The following is a 22,512-nucleotide window of genomic DNA, read 5'->3' as shown; positions in this document are numbered from 1 at the left end:
TCTTTTCATTTTTGATTTTACACCTTAAAAACCGTAACATCTATTGCAGAAAGGCATCATGGCAGTCAATTTAACTCAATGCAGATAAGATAAGGAGCATTAGTAGCCAGCTACGTGGGCCAGTTCAGAGAATCTACGCTGGAAAACCAACTACTGGAATCAGGTGCTTAACAACTGTTATTGTAGCCGCTGCAAGCCAATAAAGGGAGGGACAGAAATAGCATTTTTCCTCAGATTTTTCCCCTCGTGAAACATTTAACATTTCAACACAGAAAAATATCAGAGCGAGAACTATCAATAAATTGAAACAAATAATCAAATATAAAGTGGCATCAAGATATTCTTTGCTCTCCATCGGCCACCAAGCATCAAAGTGTCATCTCAGCAATACAATAAAATACAATAAGATATAATTATTTTTATAAATAGGAGGTAATTTAAATAAATTAATTTAGTCTCTACTACTGGAATTTTTTCAGTTTCTTCTGTTGATTTGTGCCGTTACGAAAAGGAGCTGTTGTAAACGGGTCCTGGTCTCAGTGCGGATTATTTCCCAGGCACAGTCACTGAATCCCTGAAAAAGAGAAATCATTCAGGAAACCTCATTAGAGAATGAACAGATTTAAATGCAGCTGAATGAACGACATGGCAGTAATCACACTGTCAATTATTTATTGTCTCACCTTCTGTTTGAGAAACTTTCGAAGTTTCCTGAAGTATTTTTGAATGGCGGAGTTTCTCCTCATCTTGTGCCCTGACTCTGGTTCCCTAATACATTCTTCCAGCTCGCTGAGCTGCCGATCCAGGAGAAGCCGGACGTTTTCCACCTTGTCCCGGGCCCATGTGACTGAGCCCAGGTTCATGCTGTAGATCTTGCTGATGTGACGCAGGGTTTGATGGACAATCTGGATCCTGTCCTGGGCCTGTGAGAAATAGTCACAAGGACATTAGAGAGGACCTGTTCCTGTGTAACCAGTCAGGGTTGGTGCAAATTTCACAGTTAATCCTTGCTGTTGCTCAGGAGAAAGTGACTAATTACATCACATCAATAAAGTTGCTGCCTCTATTTAACTGATTATTATATTCCCTGAAATGTAGTTACTAGGTGGTACAGGCTAGTACTGATGCAAACTCTACAGTCCAACTGGCACTGAAGATCTATAACCTGGCCAAACACTTTGAGATTATCTGCTGATGGTGACCTCACACCCCATTTAGTCCAGTCTATGTACAGTTCCAATTGGTCCCATGATACCAACAATAACAACTTGCATTTACATAGGACCTTTAACATAGTGAAAAACCTCAAGAAGGTTCACAGGGGCATTATCAAAGAAAATTTACACCCAGCCACAAAAGGAGGTGGAATGTTTGCTCAGACTTAGGCTTTTAGGAGGCAGTTACAGAGGAGAGAGAGTTAGGAAGGAGTTAATTCCAGATCTTAAGGGCCAGACAGATGAAGGCACAGCTACACAGTGATGGAGCAATGAACATCTGGAATGAGCATGATGAGAACATTGGATGTAACACAGAGATCTGGAAGGGTTGTTGGCCTGGAGGAAGTTACAAAAAATGTGAGGGGCAAAACCAGCATGAGTATATAAAAAAAAGGATGTTGCTGCATTGGAAGCTGGGGTGATGCAGTTGGTGCAGCTGAGTTGTTTAAAAGTCCCTGAGGAAAACTTTAAACAACTGTCATAAACTATCATTTTAAGTGTTATGTTTGAGATACGACTCTAAATTCAGGAATCAGACCACCAGTTCTTGAGGTTTTACATGAAACTAATTGAAACATTTTATTCATTTACACAGGTTAAAATATGTACACATGGCTACAAATTACCACCATCATAATTTTAAACAGATTCCCAAACTAATCTCCATTAAGGCACCAGAAACCCACAGATTTAACCAAACATCAGGCAAAGCATTTTCACCTTACGAATTCAAAATGAGGTTCTTTTGATCTTACATTACCTCAGAATAGATCTCAGAATACTGAGGTGACGGCTGAGAAGGACTTGGTGCTCGTTGGGATATTTAGATAAATTAGAGTTTAGATGTATTGCAGCAGTTAATTGAGTGAGTTCGAGTTTATAGAGGGTGCAAGGTGCGATGTCAGCCTGAAGAGTATTAGAATAATGGAGTCTAGGGGAAGAAATGCATGGATCAAAGTTTCAGGATCAGATGAGCTGAGGCAAGTGCAGAGATGGGTCATATTAGGAAGGCTGAAATAGGTAACCTTGCTATTGGGGCTGGAAGCTCAGCTGTGGGTCAAATAGAAGGCCAATATTCTGAGTCAGTATCAGACATTGGTTCGGTAGAGCTTTGAAGTCAGTAACTAGGGAACAGAGTTAAGGGCGGTAGTTGAAAAGAATGTCTTTGGACTTCTCAATATTTAATTGACTGCCAATTAGTTGATTGTATCCCTGCCAGCGGGATGTGCGCTCTGCCAGAAGGCAGGTCCTTGGCTCGTTGTCTGTTGATTCTTCATCCTGAGCTGTTTTCTGGGCAGTTTTTAATTTGTCAGTGGTGCTTTGCCATTTCCTCCCAATGTCAGGCGCAGGGCAAAGCGGCAGGTCTTAAAATCTACCTCAGTGGGACAGGAATTGAAGCCGCTCTGGTAGCGTTATTCTCGACTAACCAACTGAGCTAACAGTCCCCGTATCAGTGCAGATCCCAAATTGAAAATGGAGGCACAGCAGAGACAATAGAGTGAAGGCAACGAAAAATGGACATGCAAATTGTTTGGAGTCAGTCCGTTGGGTGAAGGGGGCCTGCCTGAAGTGTGTAGGGCGATTGGTGGTGAGAAGTGGATACCGAAAGGAAGAGAGGGTTAGACGATTGGAGGAACGGAGATCGTTATGGAGAGTGAGATGGTTAGAGGAAGTCAGATGATCAGCAGCTGCAAGTAGTTTTGAAGGGTGGCAGGCCGCTCTTTATCGGATGCATTACAATTCACTGAGGCTCCACTCCATATATCCGACTTTGGGAGCAGGGATGTGGACATCCCTCCAGGAATCTTAAACTGCGCAGCACGTCATCAACCCTGACTCTAAGCAGGACCTGACCCTTAACTCTACCGACAACTTCACATCAGTGGGCGACCTGCTATGTACGTTCTGGGCGAGGGCTGTGGATCTCAACCAGGTTTTACATAAAATTCTGTTAGAATAAGTGAAAATAGGCCCCAGTGTTCACTCACCTGCAAACCCTCCGAAAGCCTCACTAGATCCATGGGCTTGGTTTTCAGGTCCAATCTTTCCCTTATACATTGTCGGGGGAAGCGACCGCCCTGAGAGAAAAGACAAACACTGTTTCAAACACATGAGAAACAGAAATACTGTAGTCCGCTGACAATTAACTGTTCCAAGAACGAACGACTTCTCCTGATATAATTTTTCAAAACAGATGGACACAATGTGATTCACCTCCTGCTCTGGCTGCAGGTTCAACTCACCATTGCATTCAGTTTGCTGAGAGTCTCTGTGTTGAGAACTTGCTGTAACTGCAGCCTGTCACATCCCAGACTGAGGGTCCCGGACAAGAAGAGCAACACCATCCAAAATCTCCAGATACTCGCCAAAGCCATGATCAAGCGACCCAGAGTGAGACACCGATGTGAAAGATGAGAAACCGACGGCTTCGTGATTCCGCGGCGGATTTAAACTGGGAAAGTCGAATCGGAGCCGCTTGTGATCCGGGAGCGAGCGCCTGTGCTGCCGAACGGTGTGAGTGTGAGTGTGGAGTCTGCTCGGTGCTCTCACTGGCGCTGCCATGCTGTCGGCTTTAATGTGTGGCATTACATTCGAAAAGTGAAAACGGGCTCGAGGATTTTTGGAAGAGCTGCGGGAGATCAATAGTTTGTCCGGTTTCCTTTCTGAGGTCAGGAATGTAAAAGCTGGAGATTCCGGAAGCAGCGAGTGGAAAATCCCCGGTTGAAAATCACAGGCAGCGCTCGGTTCCAGCTCAGTGTTGTGTGGCTTCAGCTCACCTGGGGCACGAAGGTGGTGTAGAGGGAGGCTCTGAATTGGGGGCAGTGTGAACATGTATCGGGGGCTGGATTTTATCATCCGGATTATAGAGAGAGCGACAGCGGTGATCCGGTGCGGCGGCTTTTAGTGCTGACATTGGGCCCCATGGAGAGCGATTCCCTTTGAAATCCACTGTGTCCCCGCGGTGTGTTCACCTGGCGCTTGTCCTGTTCACACTTCACAGGTTGGACATTGCAGACAGCTCGGCTCACAGCCCAGGGACACCGCTTCATGGAGACAGACTCCGCTCCGATTGACCTGTCCCACAATCTGCTCTTTAACTGGGAGAAGTTTCTCATTTCTCGGTTGTTTTCTGGAGCCATTTTCAGAGTCGGATTGAAAGAATATTTGATCTGCTCCGATTCTGAGTCCGAAAGTGATCCCGCTCTCTTATCTTTCATCCTTTCTTCTTGTCTCTCTCCCGGGAAAGTGTCCGTGTCACTTTCTCTCTGGAAATTAACCTGGTGTCAATTTCAGCCCAAAGCGAAAGTGCCTGAAGGAAAGTGACGTGTTTTGTCATTTCCGAAAGGGAGGAGAGTTTGTAAAGAGGGTGGATCAGACTGAGAGGGGTGAGGGGCAGTTGGGAAAAGCTTTGGGGTATTCGGTAAATGTCCGGGTATATAGGGAATGTCACCAAATCCCTCTCAGCTGGAAGTGTCACCAAAATCTACCTTCCGGGTGGGTGTGGGAGCGGGATCCCACATTCCCCAACTGGAGACTGGAGAGAAACTACAATTTACAACAATGCTGTTATTGGCGAATAAAACAGTGGGAATTGTAATTATTGAAGGCGGAGGCGGAAGGAGGGTCAGGGAACTGAAGGAAGAATATTAAAAGGACTGGATAGTGACATTAGGGGAAATAGGAAGGACCTACGGGTGCATATGCATTTTTACCTTACAAAAATCTGCGGCCCATTCACAACTACTTTTGCATAATTTGGCTTCATTTCTTCCTTGATGGGACGTGGGCGTCTCTGGAAAGGCCAGAATTTGTTGCTCCTCCCCAATTACCCTATAGAAGGTGGTGATGAACTGCCCCCTTGAACCCATGAACTGCTGCCGTTCATGTGGTGGACGTGAATTTACAGAGGTGATGGGAAGGGTTTTCCAGGAGTGTTAGCCTGTAACAGTGAAGAAATGGGAAATAATTCCAAGTCAGGATGCTTGTCCCTTGAATGGGAAGCGAACTTTGGTGCTGGTCCCTTGCGTTTGCTACCCTTGTTCTTCCGGGTGGTAGAAGTCGTCAGTTTGGGAAGCGGTGTTGTAGGGGCTTTGGTGAGATCTTGCAGTTCACCATGTACATGGTACACACTGATCCCAGTGTGTGTCGGTGGTGGGCAGTAAATATTGAAGTTGGTTGGAGCGTTGTAGACGTCCTAACGTCCACATCTTGATACCACTTTTGGGGTCGGTTTTCTGTTTTGTAGAAATTAATGGTGATGGAAATTGGATTGGTTCATCCCCACTTTTTTGGATTTGGAATGCAATAGTTATTATCTTTGTAAATTAATAAAGTTGCTTTGCAAATCTTTTAACACATGTCTGTTGCTGTGCTCAAACCCAAATCATCCAGTTTATTTTTTGGGGCCCTTTGGAAGGCCTGTAAACAACTGCACTGCTGATAAATTCACCCTGGAGTGAGGGCAGTTTTGTGTGTAGGGCCAGCTTTCTCTATGATATTTCTATCAAAACAAGCTTGCATTCACATTGTGCCCTTCCTGACCACAGGTGTCTCAAAGCAATCAGCAGCTTATAAAGTACTTTAGATATAAAGTGATTGATGTAATGTAGGACACAAGTTAGCCTTTGTTGTGCCCAGCAGAAAATCAGAATGTTGTTTAAATGGAGAAAGACCACAGAATCTTTCAGTGCAAAGGGATCTGGGTGTCGTTGGAATTGAGCAATGAAAATTTAGCTAAAAGGTAAAGCAAGTAATTGGAAAGGTAAATGGTATTTTGCCCTTTATTGCAAAGAGGATGAAGAATAGAAGTAGGGGAGTTTTGCTTCAACTCTGCAGGCCATTTGTGAGACCAGGCCTGGAGTACTATGTACAGGTTTGGTCTCCTTATTTAAGCAGGGAGTAACTTGCATTGGAGACACTTCAGAGAGGGTTCACCAGGTTGATTCCTGGAAAGAGAAGTTGGTTTATGAAGCAATCTTAGCAGTTTGAGCCTATACTCTTTCGAGTTTTGAAGAATAAGAGGTGATGTCATTGAATCATTTAAGATTGTGAGGAGATTTGACCGGGTGGATGTTGAGGTGTTTCCACTCAGTGGAAATCTGTAACTGGGGAGCACAGTTTCAAAATACGGCAACTGCATGTGAGACGGAGATGAGAGGATTTCTTTTGCACCGAGTGTCATTAATCTTTTAAATTATCCACCTCAGAGTACAGTGGATGTCGGATTATTGAATATATTCAAGTCTGAGTTAGATGGGATTGATCAACAAAGGAGTCAAAGGTTATAGGTGGCAGGCAGGGGACAGGATTTAAGGCCACAATCAAATCAGTCAGAATCTTATTGAATGGTGGAGCAGGCCTGAGGGGCCAAATGGCCTACTTCTATTTTTTCTTCTGTTCTTATGTAATGCAGACAGTATTTGTCATACAGATTTTCAGAAGGTGTAAACAACTATGCGAAATAAAAGATTTTCATCTCCACTCCCCACTTATTCTCCTTCCTATTCATTGCCTGATGTCACTCTCAACCACATTGTCTGATGTCCTCATATATTCACAGAGGCTGACACTCCAGTCATCTTCTAAGCCCACCCATTCCATTTCTCCATCTGTCCATTTCTAATTTATGCCTCTATTTTCCACTTTTCTCCTGAACATCACGCTCAGTCCTCTCTCCTTTGGAGCTGGAATGTGGCATTGAGAAGCAGAGGGGTAAAAGATGATAAACCAGGGCAGTTCGGTTCACAATAGTTTCACAGTTCCAACGGGTGAGGGAAAACCTGATTGAGGAGAAAGGAGAGCAGAACAGAGAAGGGCTGACAGGAAGAGGCAGCAGGTGGGAAAATCCAGAGCATTTATACTGACTATGGAAAGCCAACTGACAGAATTGGAAAATGAACATCATTCCAGTCAATGCTTAATATTAAAAACAATTTATTTGTAGCAAATGCTCTCATTCTGCAAAAAATTTTCCAGTTACAAAAAAATTTATCTGTTCGCCAACACTTAATAAATATCAATAAATAAACTATCATTAAAAATTCACATTACACATTAAATAGCATGTAACATTTCTTTACATGAAGACATCACAACAATAAAGATCAATAAATTACAGTGGCTGAGATAGGTTGAAATGTTGGCCACTTATGAGAGGAGAAATGGAAAGGACAGTGCGGCCCATGGTTTATAGGTCTGTAAACCCATATCTTGAAAGCCTGACAATAAATTCCAGAGCAGACACCCCATCCACTGAAGTGTTAGGATTACATCAGGAAAATATCATAGCAATAAATATCAATAAATAAATAAATAAATAAATAAAATAATCCAATCATGTCATTCATTGTTCTGTCATCAGTACAATAAAATATAAAATTTGTTACAAATATATATATAGATAGCTTTATGTTAAAAGTTCTTAAAATGAATATTCATTGCTCCCAGTCTGTGCTAAACATCTTTCTCAGTTTCTTCTGCTGATTTGTGCTATGATGAAAAGGAGCTGTTGTAAACGGGCCCTGGTCTCAGTGCGGATTATTTCCCAGGCACAGTCACTGAATTTCGGAAAAAGAAAGTTATTCAGGGAAACCGATTAGAGAACGAGCAGATTTAAATGTGGTGAAATGAACTACATGCCAGCAATCACATTGTCATTTATCAATTGACCTACCTCCTGTTTGAGAAACTTTTCCAGTTTCCTAAAGTAATTGTGAATGGCGGAGTTTCTCCTCATCTTGTGCTCTGATCCTGGTTTCCTGACACATTCATCCAGCTCACCGAGCTGCCGATCCAGGAGAAGCCGGAGGTTTTCCACCTTGTCCCGGGCCCATGTGGCTGAACCCAGGTTCATGCTGTAGATCTTGCTGATGTGACGCAGGGTTTGATGGACAATCTGGATCCTGTCCTGTGTCTGTGTATAATGTAGAGAATGACATTAGAGAGGACATGTTCACTTTTAGTTTTAGAACAGACTATGTTAAAGAACAAAATACAAATAGAGATAAAAATGGGCAAAAGGGGGAGGATTAATTTTAGTGCATTTAAAATGTATCTGGCCCAGGTGTATTTGAATCAAGGAATCTTTTTTCCTTTATTCATTCATGGGATGTGGGCATCACTGGGAAAGCCAGCATTAGATGTCCATTCCTAACGTCCCTTGAACTGAATATTTCAAAGGACAGTGAAGATTCGACCATGTGCTGAGAGTGACATGCCATCCAGTCCAGGTGCAGAAGTCACGTTTCCTTTCTTAAAAGGCATTAGTGAATCAGAAGGGTTTTACAAAGATCCATGATAGTTGCATGGTCAGTATTACTGAGACTAGCGTTATATTCCATGTTTATTGATTGAATTAAAATTCCACCAGCTGTGTGATGGGGCATGAACTCAGGTGCCCAGAGCATTAGACTAGACCATGAATTACTACACCTGTGAATCTACCACTAAGCCACCATCTCCTCTTAAATAGTGCCTCCTCAGGAGGAAAGTAGCAATTGAGGCTCTTTTTAACTGGAGATGTTCTGGTTGCAGACTGGACTCCTTTCAATGAAGCAGGAAGGAAGGGTCAATGACGTCATCGCCAAAAGATGTAGAGATTAAAACAAAACAGAAAACGAAGCCTTATGTGAAACATTAGGCTCTTAGCACAGTGAGGAACCAAGCTGAATGCAGCCAATATGGAGAAAAGTTATCAAAAGAAATGAGGAGTAAACAGAATGCATGAGAATTGATGAGCAGGTCACGTAAGAGGGAAGCTAAAAACCTTTAATAAGCATGTAAATAAATGTTTGTTTGTGATGATTAGTGAGCAAAAAATAAATCTTCTTGTGCGATACTAAGGACATGGCGGAGGATCTAAACTAGTTCTTGGAATTTGTCTTCACTTCACAAGCAGATGCTTCAAAAGTCACAGTGAAGGGGGAGCGAGTAGAGAAATAGGGTAGGATAAAAATAGATAAAGAGGAGGTACGTAAAATATTGGCAGCACTCAGGTTAGGAAAGTCACCTGGTCTGGACTCAATTCAGCTGAGAATGCTGAGGAAAGCAAGGGTTGAGATAACACTTCTGGCCGCATTCCTCCAGTCCTCTTTAGATATGGGGAGCATGATGGCAGCAGAGCAGAAGATTTCAAATACTTACATCCCATTCAAAAATGGAAGAGGGATAAACCCAACAAATACAGGCCAGTTAGACCATTTTGGGTGGTGGGAAACCTTCAGACACAATGATCTCTGGGGAGACATCTTTACCATCAAATCATCTTTACCAAGCTTGATTGAGTTATGTGATAATGTAGCAGAGAGTGTTGATGAGGATTGCGTGCTGGATCTTGTAATGATTAGTCTTTTAAAACTGTGCGCATGGATTGATTTACAAAACAGGAAAAGCAGATTCAATAATAACTTTCAAGAGAGAATTGGATAAATAGTCAGAGAAAATTTTTGCATTGTAATGGGGGATGAGAGCGGGAATAATTTGAATCGTTCATTCAAAGTGCTGCAGAGGTATGATGACATCATCAGAAGATTAAGCGCACTAAACTCATGAACACCCTCTGCTACATTATCACATAACTCAATCAAGTTTGGGAAAGGTGATTTTTCTTGAATATATGAATGCTGGTTAGTGCGTACCTACTAATGTATTTTTCCACCAGGTAGTTGATCGGAAACGTGGTACAGAAACAGGCCATTCTGCCCAATCGGTCTCCTTCAGCACAGGATCATTCTATGATCCTATGGCCTAACCTGCCTGCGTGGTTCATGCCCCAAAGTCATTCAGTGCAGCTGAGGAGTGAGATGTTTCGAGGGAGGCAAATTGTTACAGGGAATAAGATGATTAGAGGAAGTGAGGTGGTTAGAGGCAAGGAGAAAATTATAGGGTGTTAGGTTGAGAAAAGTTGAGAAGTTATCGCGAAGTCAATGACCAGAGCACAAAACGCACTCAACATCGCCCTCATCCTGATGACTACATTTGTGTCTGGCTGCATCAAGCCGTGCGTGGACCCTTGGAACGCAAACTGCAAGTGCTGAGTTTCAACCTGTCCCCGGTGTTGCAAAGGATGGGAGTGGCCTTGCTGTCGAGAACACTGGAAGCCATTGGAACTTGCCAAGCCACCTATCCCGTGTAGAAATGCTTAGGCAGAGAAACACCTTTGACAACAGGCCCATCAGGTAGTGGTCTGCACAGAATAATCTAGAGGCCCTGCAGGAAAAGTAGATGGGAGATCCAGTTGGATGGCTCCCAGAGCAGGTAGTTAGAGGGAGGGACATAATATCAGGGAGGGAGTTGGAGATAAGCGGGTAGTGAGTGCGGTTAGAGAGAGTGATATAGTTCATGAGTGAGATAGTGAGTGAAATACAATAAGTGAGACTGCTCCTACATTCACAATGGGTACATATCACTCCATTCCAAATTCCTGATGTGGAAGTTTCCGATTCGGTTGTTGATCTTACTTTGTATAAAAGCCCTGTGTGAATCAAATGAACCGAGTGTTCACTCACCTCTAATTCCTTCGAGAGTTTCACCAGGTTCAAGGGTTTGGTTTTCAGTGAGACTCTCTGTCTTATACAGTGTCGGGGAAAGGGTCCGCCCTGAGAGGGGCAAAAAATCACTGTTACAATCAGCCCCAAAAACTCAAATACTGGATAATCACAGACTATTCATTGCACAAAATGACAAATCGCAAAACATTTCCCCTGATGTGACATTTCACAGCAAGTGGACACAATGTGATTCACCTCCTGCTCTGGCTGAAGGTTCAACTCACCATTGCATTCAGTTTACTGCGAGTCTCTGTGCTGAGAACTTGCTGTAACTGCAGCCTGTCACATCCCAGACTGAGGGTCCCGGACAAGAAGAGCAACACCACCCAAAATCTCCAGATACTCGCCAAAGCCATGATCAAGCGACCCAGAGTGAAACACCCCGAGATGAGGATCAGACACTGACCGGATCTGGGATCAGCTCCGAAAGACTGTTCCTTTGAAGCGAATGAAACACGAGGAGTGGAAATGCTGCCGCTTGTGAAGCCGGAGCGACCGCCTGAATGTCCAGTCCTGTGTGTGTGTGTGTGTGAGAATTGTGCTGGGAGGAGCTGACGCTGTGAAGAGGGGGGACTGGCGATGTTGCTATTACACTCTAAAAGTGAAATCTGGTTGCGGGAGTTTTGGAAGGACTTCAGGAGAGGAAGAGTTTGTCTGCTCCCTGTCTGAGGTAAGGAATCTGAAATCTGGAGATTCCTGAACCAGTGACTGGAAGATGCCCGAGAGAAAATCACAACACGCGCTCGGTTCCAGCTCAAGGTTCTAATAATTTGGATCAACAGTTTTAAAAATGTTTTCGGAAAATTATCATGCTTCCTCCAAATTGAACGGATTCGCATTAAGGGGGCAATGAAGGGGCATTTGGTTAGATTGTTAGATTATAAAGCTGTACTTGTTCTTGAGTTCTCTGCCTGAAAGCAGGTCCGACCCATTGCATCACAAGATCTCCATAAGGTGATAGGCAAATTCATAAATTACATTCAACATGCCCGTGACATATGTAAAACATTCTCCTCCTTCTAGTCCTGTGACATAGTCGACATGAACATCAGAATTCAACATTCTCCACCATGGGCCTGCTGGTTGGGGATACACTGCCTGGCTCCCACTGTCTAAATGCAGACTGTAAAAGCCCAGAATGGCATCTCTTCTCCACCATCACCCACCCAGCACCAACGTTTAGCCTCTGTGTCCCCAAGAATCTATTTTTGGTCCCTTTCTATTTCTGTTCGACATGCATCTCCTCAGGGAGATCAAACAAAACACAGCGTCAGTCTCCTGGATAAGAAATACCTTCATTTTAAAATTCTCACCCTCATTTTCAAATATTGAAAGCACTGTGTGAAGTTTGCTCCAATCACACCCTGGGTTCAAAAATTGCTCCTCATATCACATTTACTCCCTTTGCCAACTATTTTCAACCTGTGCCCTATATTTCTTGATGTTCGCTTTCGTGGAGACGGTTTCTTATTATTTACGCTGTCCATACCCCACAGGGTATCTTGAGTTCCTCAATTAAGCCTAATCTACACATTCCTTTCTCCAAGGAAAACAGTGACAACCTCTCCAATCCTCCCGCGTAGCTACAGTTCGTTATCCTGGGAATCATTCTTGTTCACCTCCTCTGTACTCTCACCAATACCCTCACATCCTTTCCTCAAGTATGGTGCCCAGAACAGTACTCCAGATGATGCCTAACTGGTGTCTTATCCAAGTTCGACATGACCTCTTTTCTCTTCTACTCAATGCCACAATTAATAAAGCCTATGCCTTTTTAAGTTCAGCACCATCCGCATCACAGTTGTCAACATTTCCAAAATTTGTATCATCTGCAAAGTTTGAAATCTTGCTGTGCCCACCACAACAAATGTTGCTGTATAACATTCCCGTGAGGCACGTTGAGACCTTAAAGTCGCTCTATTATTCTGAATGGTTGTTACTGATGGGCTGCCTCTGATTTGCCCCCTCTCCCCCTTCTGGGTCACATTCCGCTTCTTCCGTCACTGAATGCCCTCCTCCTCAATGTCTGCTTTCCAATTTCCTCTCAGATCCCATTTGTTCCTTCACCCAAATCCAGATTTAATCTCTCCTGGAGGCTGATTCCCTCTCTCCCCTCAACATAATTACCGACTCGGTGTTTTGGGTTCAACTCACCATTGCATTCAGTTTGCTGAGAGTCTCTGTGTTGAGAACTTGCTGTAACTGCAGCCTGTCACATCCCAGACTGAGGGTCCCGGACAAGAAGAGCAACACCACCCAAAATCTCCAGATACTCGCCAAAGCCATGATCAAGCGACCCAGAGTGAAATACCGATGTGAAAGATGAAAAACCGACGGCTTCGTGTTTCCGCGGCTAAAACGGTTCTTGCGAGCGGGTTAAAACTGGGAAAGTCGAATCGGAGCCGCTTGTGATCCGGGAGCGAGCGCCTGTGCTGCCGAACGGTGTGAGTGTGAGTGTGGAGTCTGCTCGGTGCTCTCACTGGCGCTGCCATGCTCTCGGCTTTAATGTGTGGCATTACATTCGAAAAGTGAAAACGGGCTCGAGGATTTTTGGAAGAGCTGCGGGAGATCAATAGTTTGTCCGGTTTCCTTTCTGAGGTCAGGAATGTAAAAGCTGGAGATTCCGGAAGCAGCGAGTGGAAAATCCCCGGTTGAAAATCACAGGCAGCGCTCGGTTCCAGCTCAGTGTTGTGTGGCTTCAGCTCACCTGGGGCACGAAGGTGGTGTAGAGGGAGGCTCTGAATTGGGGGCAGTGTGAACATGTATCGGGGGCTGGATTTTATCATCCGGATTATAGAGAGAGCGACAGCGATGATCCGGTGCGGCGGCTTTTAGTGCTGACATTGGGCCCCATGAAGAGCGATTCCCTTTGAAATCCACTGTGTCCCCGCGGTGTGTTCACCTGGCGCTTGTCCTGTTCACACTTCACAGGTTGGACATTGCAGAGAGCTCGGCTCACAGCCCAGGGACACCGCTTCATGGAGACAGACTCCGCTCCGATTGACCTGTCCCACAATCTGCTCTTTAACTGGGAGAATTTTCTCATTTCTCGGTTGTTTTCTGGAGCCATTTTCAGAGTCGGATTGAAAGAATATTTGATCTGCTCCGATTCTGAGTCCGAAAGTGATCCCGCTCTCTTTTATTTCATCCTTTCTTTCTTGTCTCTCTCCCGGGAAAGTGTCCGTGTCACTTTCTCTCTGGAAATTAACCTGGTGTCCATTTCAGCCCAAAGCGAAAGTGCCTGAAGGAAAGTGACGTGTTTTGTCATTTCCGAAAGGGAGGAGGGTTTGTAAAGAGGGTGGATCAGACTGAGAGGGGTGAGTGGCAGTTGGGAAAGGCTTTGGGGTATTCGGTAAATGCCCGGCTACATAGGAAATGTCACCAAATCCCTCTCAGCTGGAAGTGTCACCAAAATCTACCGTCCGGGTGGATGTGGGAGCGGGATCCCACACTCCCCAACTGGAGACACGAGAGAAACTACAATTTACAACAATGCTGTTATTGGCGAATAAAACAGTGGGAATTGTAATTTTTGAAGGCGGAGGCGGAAGGAGGGTCAGGGAACTGAAGGAAGAATATTAAAAGCACTGGCGAGTGACATTAGAGGAAGTAGGAAGTACCTGCGGGAGCGAGTGCATTTTTAACTTACAAAAATCTGCGGCCCATTCACAACTACTTTTGCATAATTTGGCTTCATTTCTTCCTTGATGGGACGTGGGCGTCTCTGGAAAGGCCAGAATTTGTTGCTCCTCCCTAATTACCCGACAGAAGGTGGTGATGAACCGCCCCCTTTAACCCCTGAACTGCTGCCGTTCATGTGGTGTAGGTGAATTTACAGGGGTGTTGGGAAGGGTTTTCCAGGAGTGTTAGCCAGTAACAGTGAAGAAATGGTAAATAGTTCCAAGTCTGTATGCTTGTCCCTTGAATGGGAAACGAACTTTTGTGCTGGTCCCTTGCACCTGCTACCCTTGTTCTTCTGGGTGGTAGAAGTCGTGAGTTTGGGAAGCGGCATTGAAGGGGCTTTGCTGAGATCCTGCAGTTCACCATGTACATGGTACACACTGATCCCAGTGTGTGTCGGTGGTGGACAGTAAATATTAACGTTGGTTAGAGCGTTGAGAACTTCCTGACGTACACAACTTGTTACCACTTTTGGGGTCGGTTTTCTGTTTTGTAGAATTTAATGGTCATGGAAATTGGATTGGTTCATCCCCACTTTTTTGGAATTCGATTGCAATAGTTATTGTCTTTGTAAATTAATAAAGTTGATTTGCAAACCTTTTAACACATGTCTGTTGCTGTGCTCAAACCCAAATCATCCAGTTTATTTTTTGAGGCCCTTTGGAAGGCCTGTAAACAACTGCACTGCTGATAAATTCACCCTGGAGTGAGGTCAGTGTTGTGTGTAGGCCCCGCTTTCTCTATGATATTTTTATCAAAACAGGCTTGCATTCACATTGTGCTCTTCCTGACCACAGGTGTCTCAAAGCACTCAACAGCTTATAAAATACTTTAGATATATAGTGACTGATGTAATGTAGGGCACAAGTTAGCCTTTACTGTGCCCAGCAGAAAGTCAGAATGTTGTTTAAATGGAGAAAGAACACAGAATCTTTCAGTGAAGAGAGACCTGGGTGTCCTTGGACCTGAGCAATTAAAATTTAGCAAACATTAGAGCAATTATTTGGAAAGGTAAATGGTATGTGGTCCTTTATTGCAAAGAGGATGATGAAAAGAAGTAGGGAAGTATTGCGTCAACTCTACAGGCCATTTGTGAGATTAGGCCTGGAGTACTATGTACAGCTTTGGTCTCCTTATTTAAGCAGGGATTAACTTGCATTGGAGACACTTCAAAGAGGGTTCACCAGGTTGATTCCTGGAAAGAGAATTTATGAGCAATCTTAACCAGGTTGAGCCTATACTCCTTCGGGTTTTGAAGAATGAGAGGTGATGTCATTGATTCATTTAAGATTGTGAGGAGATGTGACCGGGTAGATGTTGAGGTGCTTCCTCTCTGTGGGAGTCTGCAAGTGGGGGCCAAAGTTTCAATATGTATATGAGACGGAGATGAGGAGGATTTCTTTTGCCCCAAGTGTCATTAACCTTTTAAATCTCCACCTCAGAGAACAGTGGAGGTTGTGTTATTGAATATATTCAAGTCTGAGTTAGATGCGATTTAATCAACAAAGGAGTCAAAGGTTATAGGTGGCAGGCAGGGGAATGGATTTATGGCCACAATCAAATCAGTCGGAATCTTATTGAATGGTGGAGCAGGCTTGAGTGGCCAAATGGCCTACTTCTCTTTTTTCTTCTGTTCTAATGCAATGCAGACAGTATTTATCATACAGATTTTCAGAAGGTGTAAACAACCATGCGAAACTAAAGATTTCCATCCCCACTCTGCACTCATTCTCCTTCCTACTCATTACCTGATGTCACTCTCAACCCCATTGTCTGATGTCCCCATATATTCACAGAGGCTGACACTCCAGTCATCTTCTATATCCTCCCATTCCATTTCTCCATCTGTCCATTTCTAATTTATGCCTCTATTTTCCACTTGTCTCCTGAATGTCACGCTCAGTCCTCTCTCCTTTGGAGCTGGAATGTGGCATTGAGAAGCAGAGGGGTAAAAGATGATAAATCCGGGCAGTTCGGTTCACAATAGGTTCACATTTCCAATGGGTGAGGGAAAATCTGATTGTGAAGACAGAAGAGGAGAACAGAGAAGGGCTGACAGGAAGATACAGCAGGTGGGAGAATCCAGAGCATTTATACTGAGTATGGAAAGCCAACCGACAGAATTGAAAAATGAACATCATTCCACTCAATGCATAATATTGAAAACAATTTATTTGTAGCAAAGGCGCTCATTGTGTATAAAATTTTCCAGTTACAAAAAAATTTATCTGTTCGCCAACACTTAATAAATATCAATAAATAAATTATCATTAAAAATTCACATTACACATTAAATAACATGTAACATTTCATTACATGAAGACATCACAACAATAAAGATCAATAAATTACAGTGGCTGAAATAGATTGAAAAGTTGGCCACTTAGGAGAGGAGAAATGGAAAGGTCAGTGCGGCCCAGGGTTTATAGGTCTGAAAACCCATATCTTGAAAGCCTACCAGTCAATTCCAGAGCACACACCCCAGCCACTAAAGGGTTAGGATTATATCAGGGGAAAATATCAAAGCAATAAATATCAATAAATAAATGAATAAATAAAATAAATAAATAATCCAATCATGTCACTCATTGTGACTCATAAAATATTAAATTTGTTACAAATATATATATAAATAGCTTTATGTTAAAAGTTTTTAAAATAAATATTCATTGCTCCCAGTCTGTGCTAAACATCTTTCTCAGTTTCTTCTGCTGATTTGTCCTATGATGAAAAGGAGCTGTTGTAAACGGGCTCTGGTCTCATTGCGGATTATTTCCCAGGCACAGTCACTGAATTTCTGAAAAAGAAAATTATTCAGGGAAACCGATTAGAGAATGAGCAGATTTCAATGTGGTGAAATGAACTACATGCCACCATTCACATTGTCATTTATCAATTGACCTACCTCCTGTTTGAGAAACTTTTCCAGTTTCCTAAAGTAATTGTGAATGGCAGAGTTTCTCCTCATCTTGTGCTCTGATCCTGCTTTCCTGACACATTCATCCAGCTCACCGAGCTGTCGATCCAGGAGAAGCCGGAGGTTTTCCACCTTGTCCTGGGCCCATGTGGCTGAACCCAGGTTCATGCTGTAGATCTTGCTGATGTGACGCAGGGTTTGATGGACAATCTGGATCCTGTCCTGTGTCTGTGTATAATGTAGAGAATGAGATTAGAGAGGACATGTTCACCTTTAATTTTAGAACAGACTATGTTAAAGAACAAATTATAAATAGAGATAAAAATGGTCAAAAGGGGGAGGATTAATTTCAGTGCATTTAAAAGGGATCTGGCCCCGGTGTATTTGAATCAAGGATTCTTTTTTCCTTCATTCATTCATGGGATGTGGGCATCACTGGCAAAGCCAGCATTACATGTCCATCCCTAATGTCCCTTGAACTGAATATTTGAAAGGACAGTGAAGATTCGACCATGTGCTGAGATGACATGTCATCCAGTCCAGATGCAGAAGTCACGTTTCCTTTCTTAAAAGGCATTAGTGTATCAGAAGGGTTTTACAAAGATCCATGATAGTTGCATGGTCAGTATTACTGAGACTAGTGTTATATTCCACGTTTATTGATTGAATTAAAATTCCACCAGCTGTGTGATGGGGCATGAACTCAGGTGCCAGAGCATTAGCCTAGGCCATGAATTATTAAACCTGTGAATCTACCACTAAGCCACCATCTCCTCTTAAATAGTGCTTCCTCAGGAGGAAAGTAGCAATTGAGGCTCTTTTTAAGTGGAGATGTTATGGTTGCAGACTGGACTCCTTTCAATGAAGCAGAAAGGAAGGGCGTGGAAAGGTCAATGACGTCATCGCCAAAAGATGTAGAGATTAAAACAAAAAAGAAAACGAAGCCTTATGTGAAACATTAGGCTCTTAGCACAGTGAGGAACCAAGCTGAATGCAGCCAATATGGAGAAAAGTTATCAAAAGAAATGAGGAGTAAACAGAATGTATGAGAATTGATGAGCAGGTCACGTAAGAGGGAAACTAAAAACCTTTAATAAGCATGTAAGTAAATGTTTGTTTGTGATGATTAGTGAGCATAAAATAAATCTTCATTCTATATTCCTATGGCCTATCCTGCCTGCGTGGTTCATGCCCCAAAGTCATTCAGTGCAGCTCAGGAGTGAGATGTTTCGAGGGAGGCAAATTGTTACAGGGAATAAGATGATTAGAGGAAGTGAGGTGGTTAGAGGCAGGGAGAAAATTAAATGGTGTTAGGTTGAGAAAAGTTGAGAAGTTTTCACGTAGTCAATGATCAGAGGACAAAACGCTCTCAACATCGCCCTCATCCTGATAACTACATTGGTGTCTGGCTGCATCAAGCTGTGCGTGGACCCTTGGAACGCAAACTGCAAGTGCTGACTTTCAACCTGTCCCCGGTGTTGCAAAGGATGGGAGTGGCCTTGCTGTCGTGAACACTCGAAGCCTTTGGAATTGCCTCACCACCTATCCCGTATAGAAATGCTTAGGCAGAGAAACATCTTTGACAACAGGCCCATCAGGCAGTGGTCTGCCCAGAATAATCTATAGGCCCTGTAGGAAAAGGAGATGGGAGATCCAGTCGGTTGGCTCCCAGAGCAGGTAGTTAGAGGGAGGGACATAATGTCAGGGAGGGATATAGTTGGAGATAAGGCGGTAGTGAGTGCGGTTAGAGAGAGTGATATAGTTCATGAGTGAGATAGTGAGTGAAATACAATAAGTGAGACTGCTCCTACATTCACAATGGGTACAAATCACTCTATTCCAAATTCCTGATGTGGAAGTTTCCGATTCGGTTGTTGATCTTACTTTGTATAAAAGCCCGTGTGAATCAAATAAACCGAGTGTTCACTCACCTCTAATTCCTTCGAGAGTTTCACCAGGTTCAAGGGTTTGGTTTTCAGTGAGAGTCTCTGTCTTATACAGTGTCGGGGAAAGGGTCCGCCCTGAGAGGGGAAAACAATCACTGTTACAATCAGCCCCAAAAACTCAAATACTGGAGAATCACAGACAATTCATTGGACAAAATGACAAATCGCAAAACATTTCCCCTGATGTGACATTTCTCAGCAAGCGGACACAATGTGATTCACCTCCTGCTCTGGCTGCAGGTTCAACTCACCATTGCATTCAGTTTGCTGAGAGTCTCTGTGTTGAGAACTTGCTGTAACTGCAGCCTGTCACATCCCAGACTGAGGGTCCCGGACAAGAAGAGCAACACCATCCAAAATCTCCAGATACTCGCCAAAGCCATGATCAAGCGACCCAGAGTGAGACACCGATGTGAAAGATGAGAAACCGACGGCTTCGTGATTCCGCGGCGGATTTAAACTGGGAAAGTCGAATCCTTGCCGCTTGTGATCCGGGAGCGAGCACCTGTGCTGCCGAACGGTGTGAGTGTGAGTGTGGAGTCTGCTCGGTGCTCTCACTGGCGCTGCCATGCTGTCGGCTTTAATGTGTGGCATTACATTCGAAAAGTGAAAACGGGCTCGAGGATTTTTGGAAGAGCTGCGGGAGATCAATAGTTTGTCCGGTTTCCTTTCTGAGGTCAGGAATGTAAAAGCTGGAGATTCCGGAAGCAGCGAGTGGAAAATCCCCGGTTGAAAATCACAGGCAGCGCTCGGTTCCAGCTCAGTGTTGTGTGGCTTCAGCTCACCTGGGGCACGAAGGTGGTGTAGAGGGAGGCTCTGAATTGGGGGCAGTGTGAACATGTATCGGGGGCTGGATTTTATCATCCGGATTATAGAGAGAGCGACAGCGGTGATCCGGTGCGGCGGCCTTTAGTGCTGACATTGGGCCCCATGAAGAGCGATTCCCTTTGAAATCCACTGTGTCCCCGCGGTGTGTTCACCTGGCGCTTGTCCTGTTCACACTTCACAGGTTGGACATTGCAGAGAGCTCGGCTCACAGCCCAGGGACACCGCTTCATGGAGACAGACTCCGCTCCGATTGACCTGTCCCACAATCTGCTCTTTAACTGGGAGAAGTTTCTCATTTCTCGGTTGTTTTCTGGAGCCATTTTCAGAGTCGGATTGAAAGAATATTTGATCTGCTCCGATTCTGAGTCCGAAAGTGATCCCGCTCTCTTTTCTTTCATCCTTTCTTTCTTGTCCCTCTCCCGGGAAAGTGTCCGTGTCACTTTCTCTCTGGAAATTAACCTGGTGTCCATTTCAGCCAAAAGCGAAAGTGCCTGAAGGAAAGTGACGTGTTTTGTCATTTCCGAAAGGGAGGAGGGTTTGTAAAGAGGGTGGATCAGACTGAGAGGGGTGAGGGGCAGTTGGGAAAGCCTTTGGGGTATTCGGTAAATGCCCGGGTACATAGGGAATGTCACCAAATCCCTCTCAGCTGGAAGTGTCACCAAAATCTACCGTCCGGGTGGATGTGGGAGCGGGATCCCACATTCCCCAACTGGAGACACGAGAGAAACTACAATTTACAACAATGCTGTTATTGGCGAATAAAACAGTGGGAATTGTAATTATTGAAGGCGGAGGCGGAAGGAGGGTCAGGGAACTGAAGGAAGAATATTAAAAGCACTGGCGAGTGATATTAGAGGAAATAGGAAGGACCTGCGGGAACGTGTCCATTTTTAACTTACAAAAATCTGCGGCCCATTCACAGCTACTTTTGCATGATTTGGCTTCATTTCTTCCTTGATGGAACGTGGGCGTCTCTGGAAAGGCCAGGATTTGTTGCTCCTCCCTAATTACCCGTCAGAAGGTGGTGATGAACCGCTCCATTTAACCCCTGAACTGCTGCCGTTCATGTGGTGTAGGTGAATTTACAGGGGTGTTGGGAAGGGTTTTCCAGCAGTGTTAGCCTGTAACAGTGAAGAAATGGGAAATAGTTCCAAGTCAGTATGCTTCTCCCTTGAATGGGAAGCGAAATTTGGTGCTGGTCCCTTGCGTCTGCTACCCTTGTTCTTCTGGGTGGTAGAAGTCGTCAGTTTGGGAATCGGTGTTGAAGGGGCTTTGGTGAGATCCTGCAGTTCACCATGTACATGGTATAGACTGATCCCAGTGTGTGTCAGTGGTGGACAGTAAATATTAAAGTTGGTTAAAGCGTTGTAGACTTCCTGACGTACACAACTTGTTACCACTTTTGGGGTCGGTTTTCTGTTTTGTAGAATTTAATGGTCATGGAAATTGGATTGGTTCATCCCCACTTTTTTGGAATTCGAATGCAATCGTTATTGTCTTTGTAAATTAATAAAGTTGCTTTGCAAACCTTTTAACACATGTCTGTTGCCGTGCTCAAACCCAAATCATCCAGTTTATTTTTTGGGGCCCTTTGGAAGGACTGTAAACAACTGCACTGCTGATAAATTCACCCTGGAGTGAGGTCAGTTTTGTGTGTAGGCCCCGCTTTCTCTATGATATTTTTATCAAAACAGGCTTGCATTCACATTGTGCTCTTCCTGACCACAGGTGTCTCAAAGCACTCAGCAGCTTATAAAATACTTTAGATATATAGTGACTGATGTAATGCAGGACACAAGTTAGCCGTTGCTGTGCCCAGCAGAAAGTAAGAATGTTGTTTAAATGGAGAAAGAACACAGAATCTTTCAGTGCAGAGAGACCTGGGTGTCCTTGGACTTGAGCAATGGAAATTTAGCAAACAGTAGAGCAATTAATTGGAAAGGTAAATGGTATGTTGTCGTTTATTGCAAAGAGGATGAAGAAAAGAAGTAGGGAAGTTTTGCTTCAACTCTACAGGCCATATTTGAGACTAGGCCTGGAGTATTATATACAGCTTTGGTCTCAGTATTTAAGCAGCGATTAACTTGCATTGGAGACACTTCAGAGAGGGCTCACCAGGTTGATTCCTGGAAAGAGAAGTTGGTTTATGAAGCAATCTTACCCAGGTTGAGCATATACTCCTTCGAGTTTTGAAGAATGAGAGGTGATGTCATTGAGTCATTTAAGATTGTGAGGAGATTTGATCGGGTAGATGTTGAGGTGTTTCCTCTCTGGGGGAGTCTGTAACTGGGGGCCAAAGTTTCAATATGTGGAAACTGCACGTGAGACGGAGATGAGGAGCGTTTCTATTGCACCGAGTGTCATTAATCTTTTAA

At 43.9% G+C, this 22,512-nt stretch overlaps 3 protein-coding genes across 3 annotated transcripts; all 3 read right to left on the bottom strand.

The window, feature by feature from the left end:
• Positions 1-475: 475 nt before the first annotated feature.
• Positions 476-3,592, bottom strand: LOC144667771 (interferon alpha-F-like). Its single transcript, XM_078529215.1, has 4 exons — positions 3,461-3,592; positions 3,206-3,295; positions 684-923; positions 476-574 (listed from the first exon to the last, which is right to left on the bottom strand). The coding sequence occupies exons 1-4, from the start codon at positions 3,590-3,592 to the stop codon at positions 476-478; spliced, it is 561 nt and encodes a 186-aa protein (XP_078385341.1).
• A 4,091-nt stretch (positions 3,593-7,683) lies between these two features.
• LOC144667770 (interferon alpha-F-like) lies at positions 7,684-13,051 on the bottom strand. Its single transcript, XM_078529214.1, has 4 exons — positions 12,920-13,051; positions 10,724-10,813; positions 7,892-8,130; positions 7,684-7,783 (listed from the first exon to the last, which is right to left on the bottom strand). Exons 1-4 carry the CDS (start codon positions 13,049-13,051, stop codon positions 7,684-7,686), a joined length of 561 nt encoding a protein of 186 aa, XP_078385340.1.
• Positions 13,052-17,144: 4,093 nt separating this feature from the next.
• LOC144667769 (interferon alpha-F-like) lies at positions 17,145-19,692 on the bottom strand. The gene is made up of 4 exons (XM_078529213.1): positions 19,561-19,692; positions 19,295-19,384; positions 17,352-17,591; positions 17,145-17,243 (listed from the first exon to the last, which is right to left on the bottom strand). The coding sequence occupies exons 1-4, from the start codon at positions 19,690-19,692 to the stop codon at positions 17,145-17,147; spliced, it is 561 nt and encodes a 186-aa protein (XP_078385339.1).
• Between the last annotated feature and the right edge of the window lie 2,820 nt (positions 19,693-22,512).

This window comes from Cetorhinus maximus, chromosome 25 (assembly GCF_964194155.1).
Source record: "Cetorhinus maximus chromosome 25, sCetMax3.hap1.1, whole genome shotgun sequence".
Classification (NCBI taxonomy): Eukaryota; Metazoa; Chordata; class Chondrichthyes; order Lamniformes; family Cetorhinidae; genus Cetorhinus; species Cetorhinus maximus.
Note: the sequence above shows the minus strand (reverse complement) of the source record. Positions and strands in the feature narration are given on the sequence as shown.

What these genes read in the sequence shown, in the direction of transcription:
- LOC144667770 (XM_078529214.1), bottom strand. Translation starts at nt 13,051, where the DNA reads ATGGCTTTGGCGAGTATCTGGAGATTTTGGGTGGTGTTGCTCTTCTTG. An exon ending in AACTCTCGAAGGAATTAGAG is followed by an intron (nt 8,131 to 10,723) that starts GTGAGTGAACAC and finishes CATTATACACAG; the next exon opens with ACACAGGACAGGATCCAGAT. An exon ending in GAAAAGTTTCTCAAACAGGA is followed by an intron (nt 7,784 to 7,891) that starts GGTAGGTCAATT and finishes CTTTCTTTTTCC; the next exon opens with GAAATTCAGTGACTGTGCCT.
- LOC144667771 (XM_078529215.1), bottom strand. Translation starts at nt 3,592, where the DNA reads ATGGCTTTGGCGAGTATCTGGAGATTTTGGATGGTGTTGCTCTTCTTG. An exon ending in TCAGCAAACTGAATGCAATG is followed by an intron (nt 3,296 to 3,460) that starts GTGAGTTGAACC and finishes CTTTTCTCTCAG; the next exon opens with GGCGGTCGCTTCCCCCGACA. An exon ending in GGCTTTCGGAGGGTTTGCAG is followed by an intron (nt 924 to 3,205) that starts GTGAGTGAACAC and finishes TATTTCTCACAG; the next exon opens with GCCCAGGACAGGATCCAGAT.
- LOC144667769 (XM_078529213.1), bottom strand. Translation starts at nt 19,692, where the DNA reads ATGGCTTTGGCGAGTATCTGGAGATTTTGGATGGTGTTGCTCTTCTTG. An exon ending in TCAGCAAACTGAATGCAATG is followed by an intron (nt 19,385 to 19,560) that starts GTGAGTTGAACC and finishes TTCCCCTCTCAG; the next exon opens with GGCGGACCCTTTCCCCGACA. An exon ending in AACTCTCGAAGGAATTAGAG is followed by an intron (nt 17,592 to 19,294) that starts GTGAGTGAACAC and finishes CATTATACACAG; the next exon opens with ACACAGGACAGGATCCAGAT.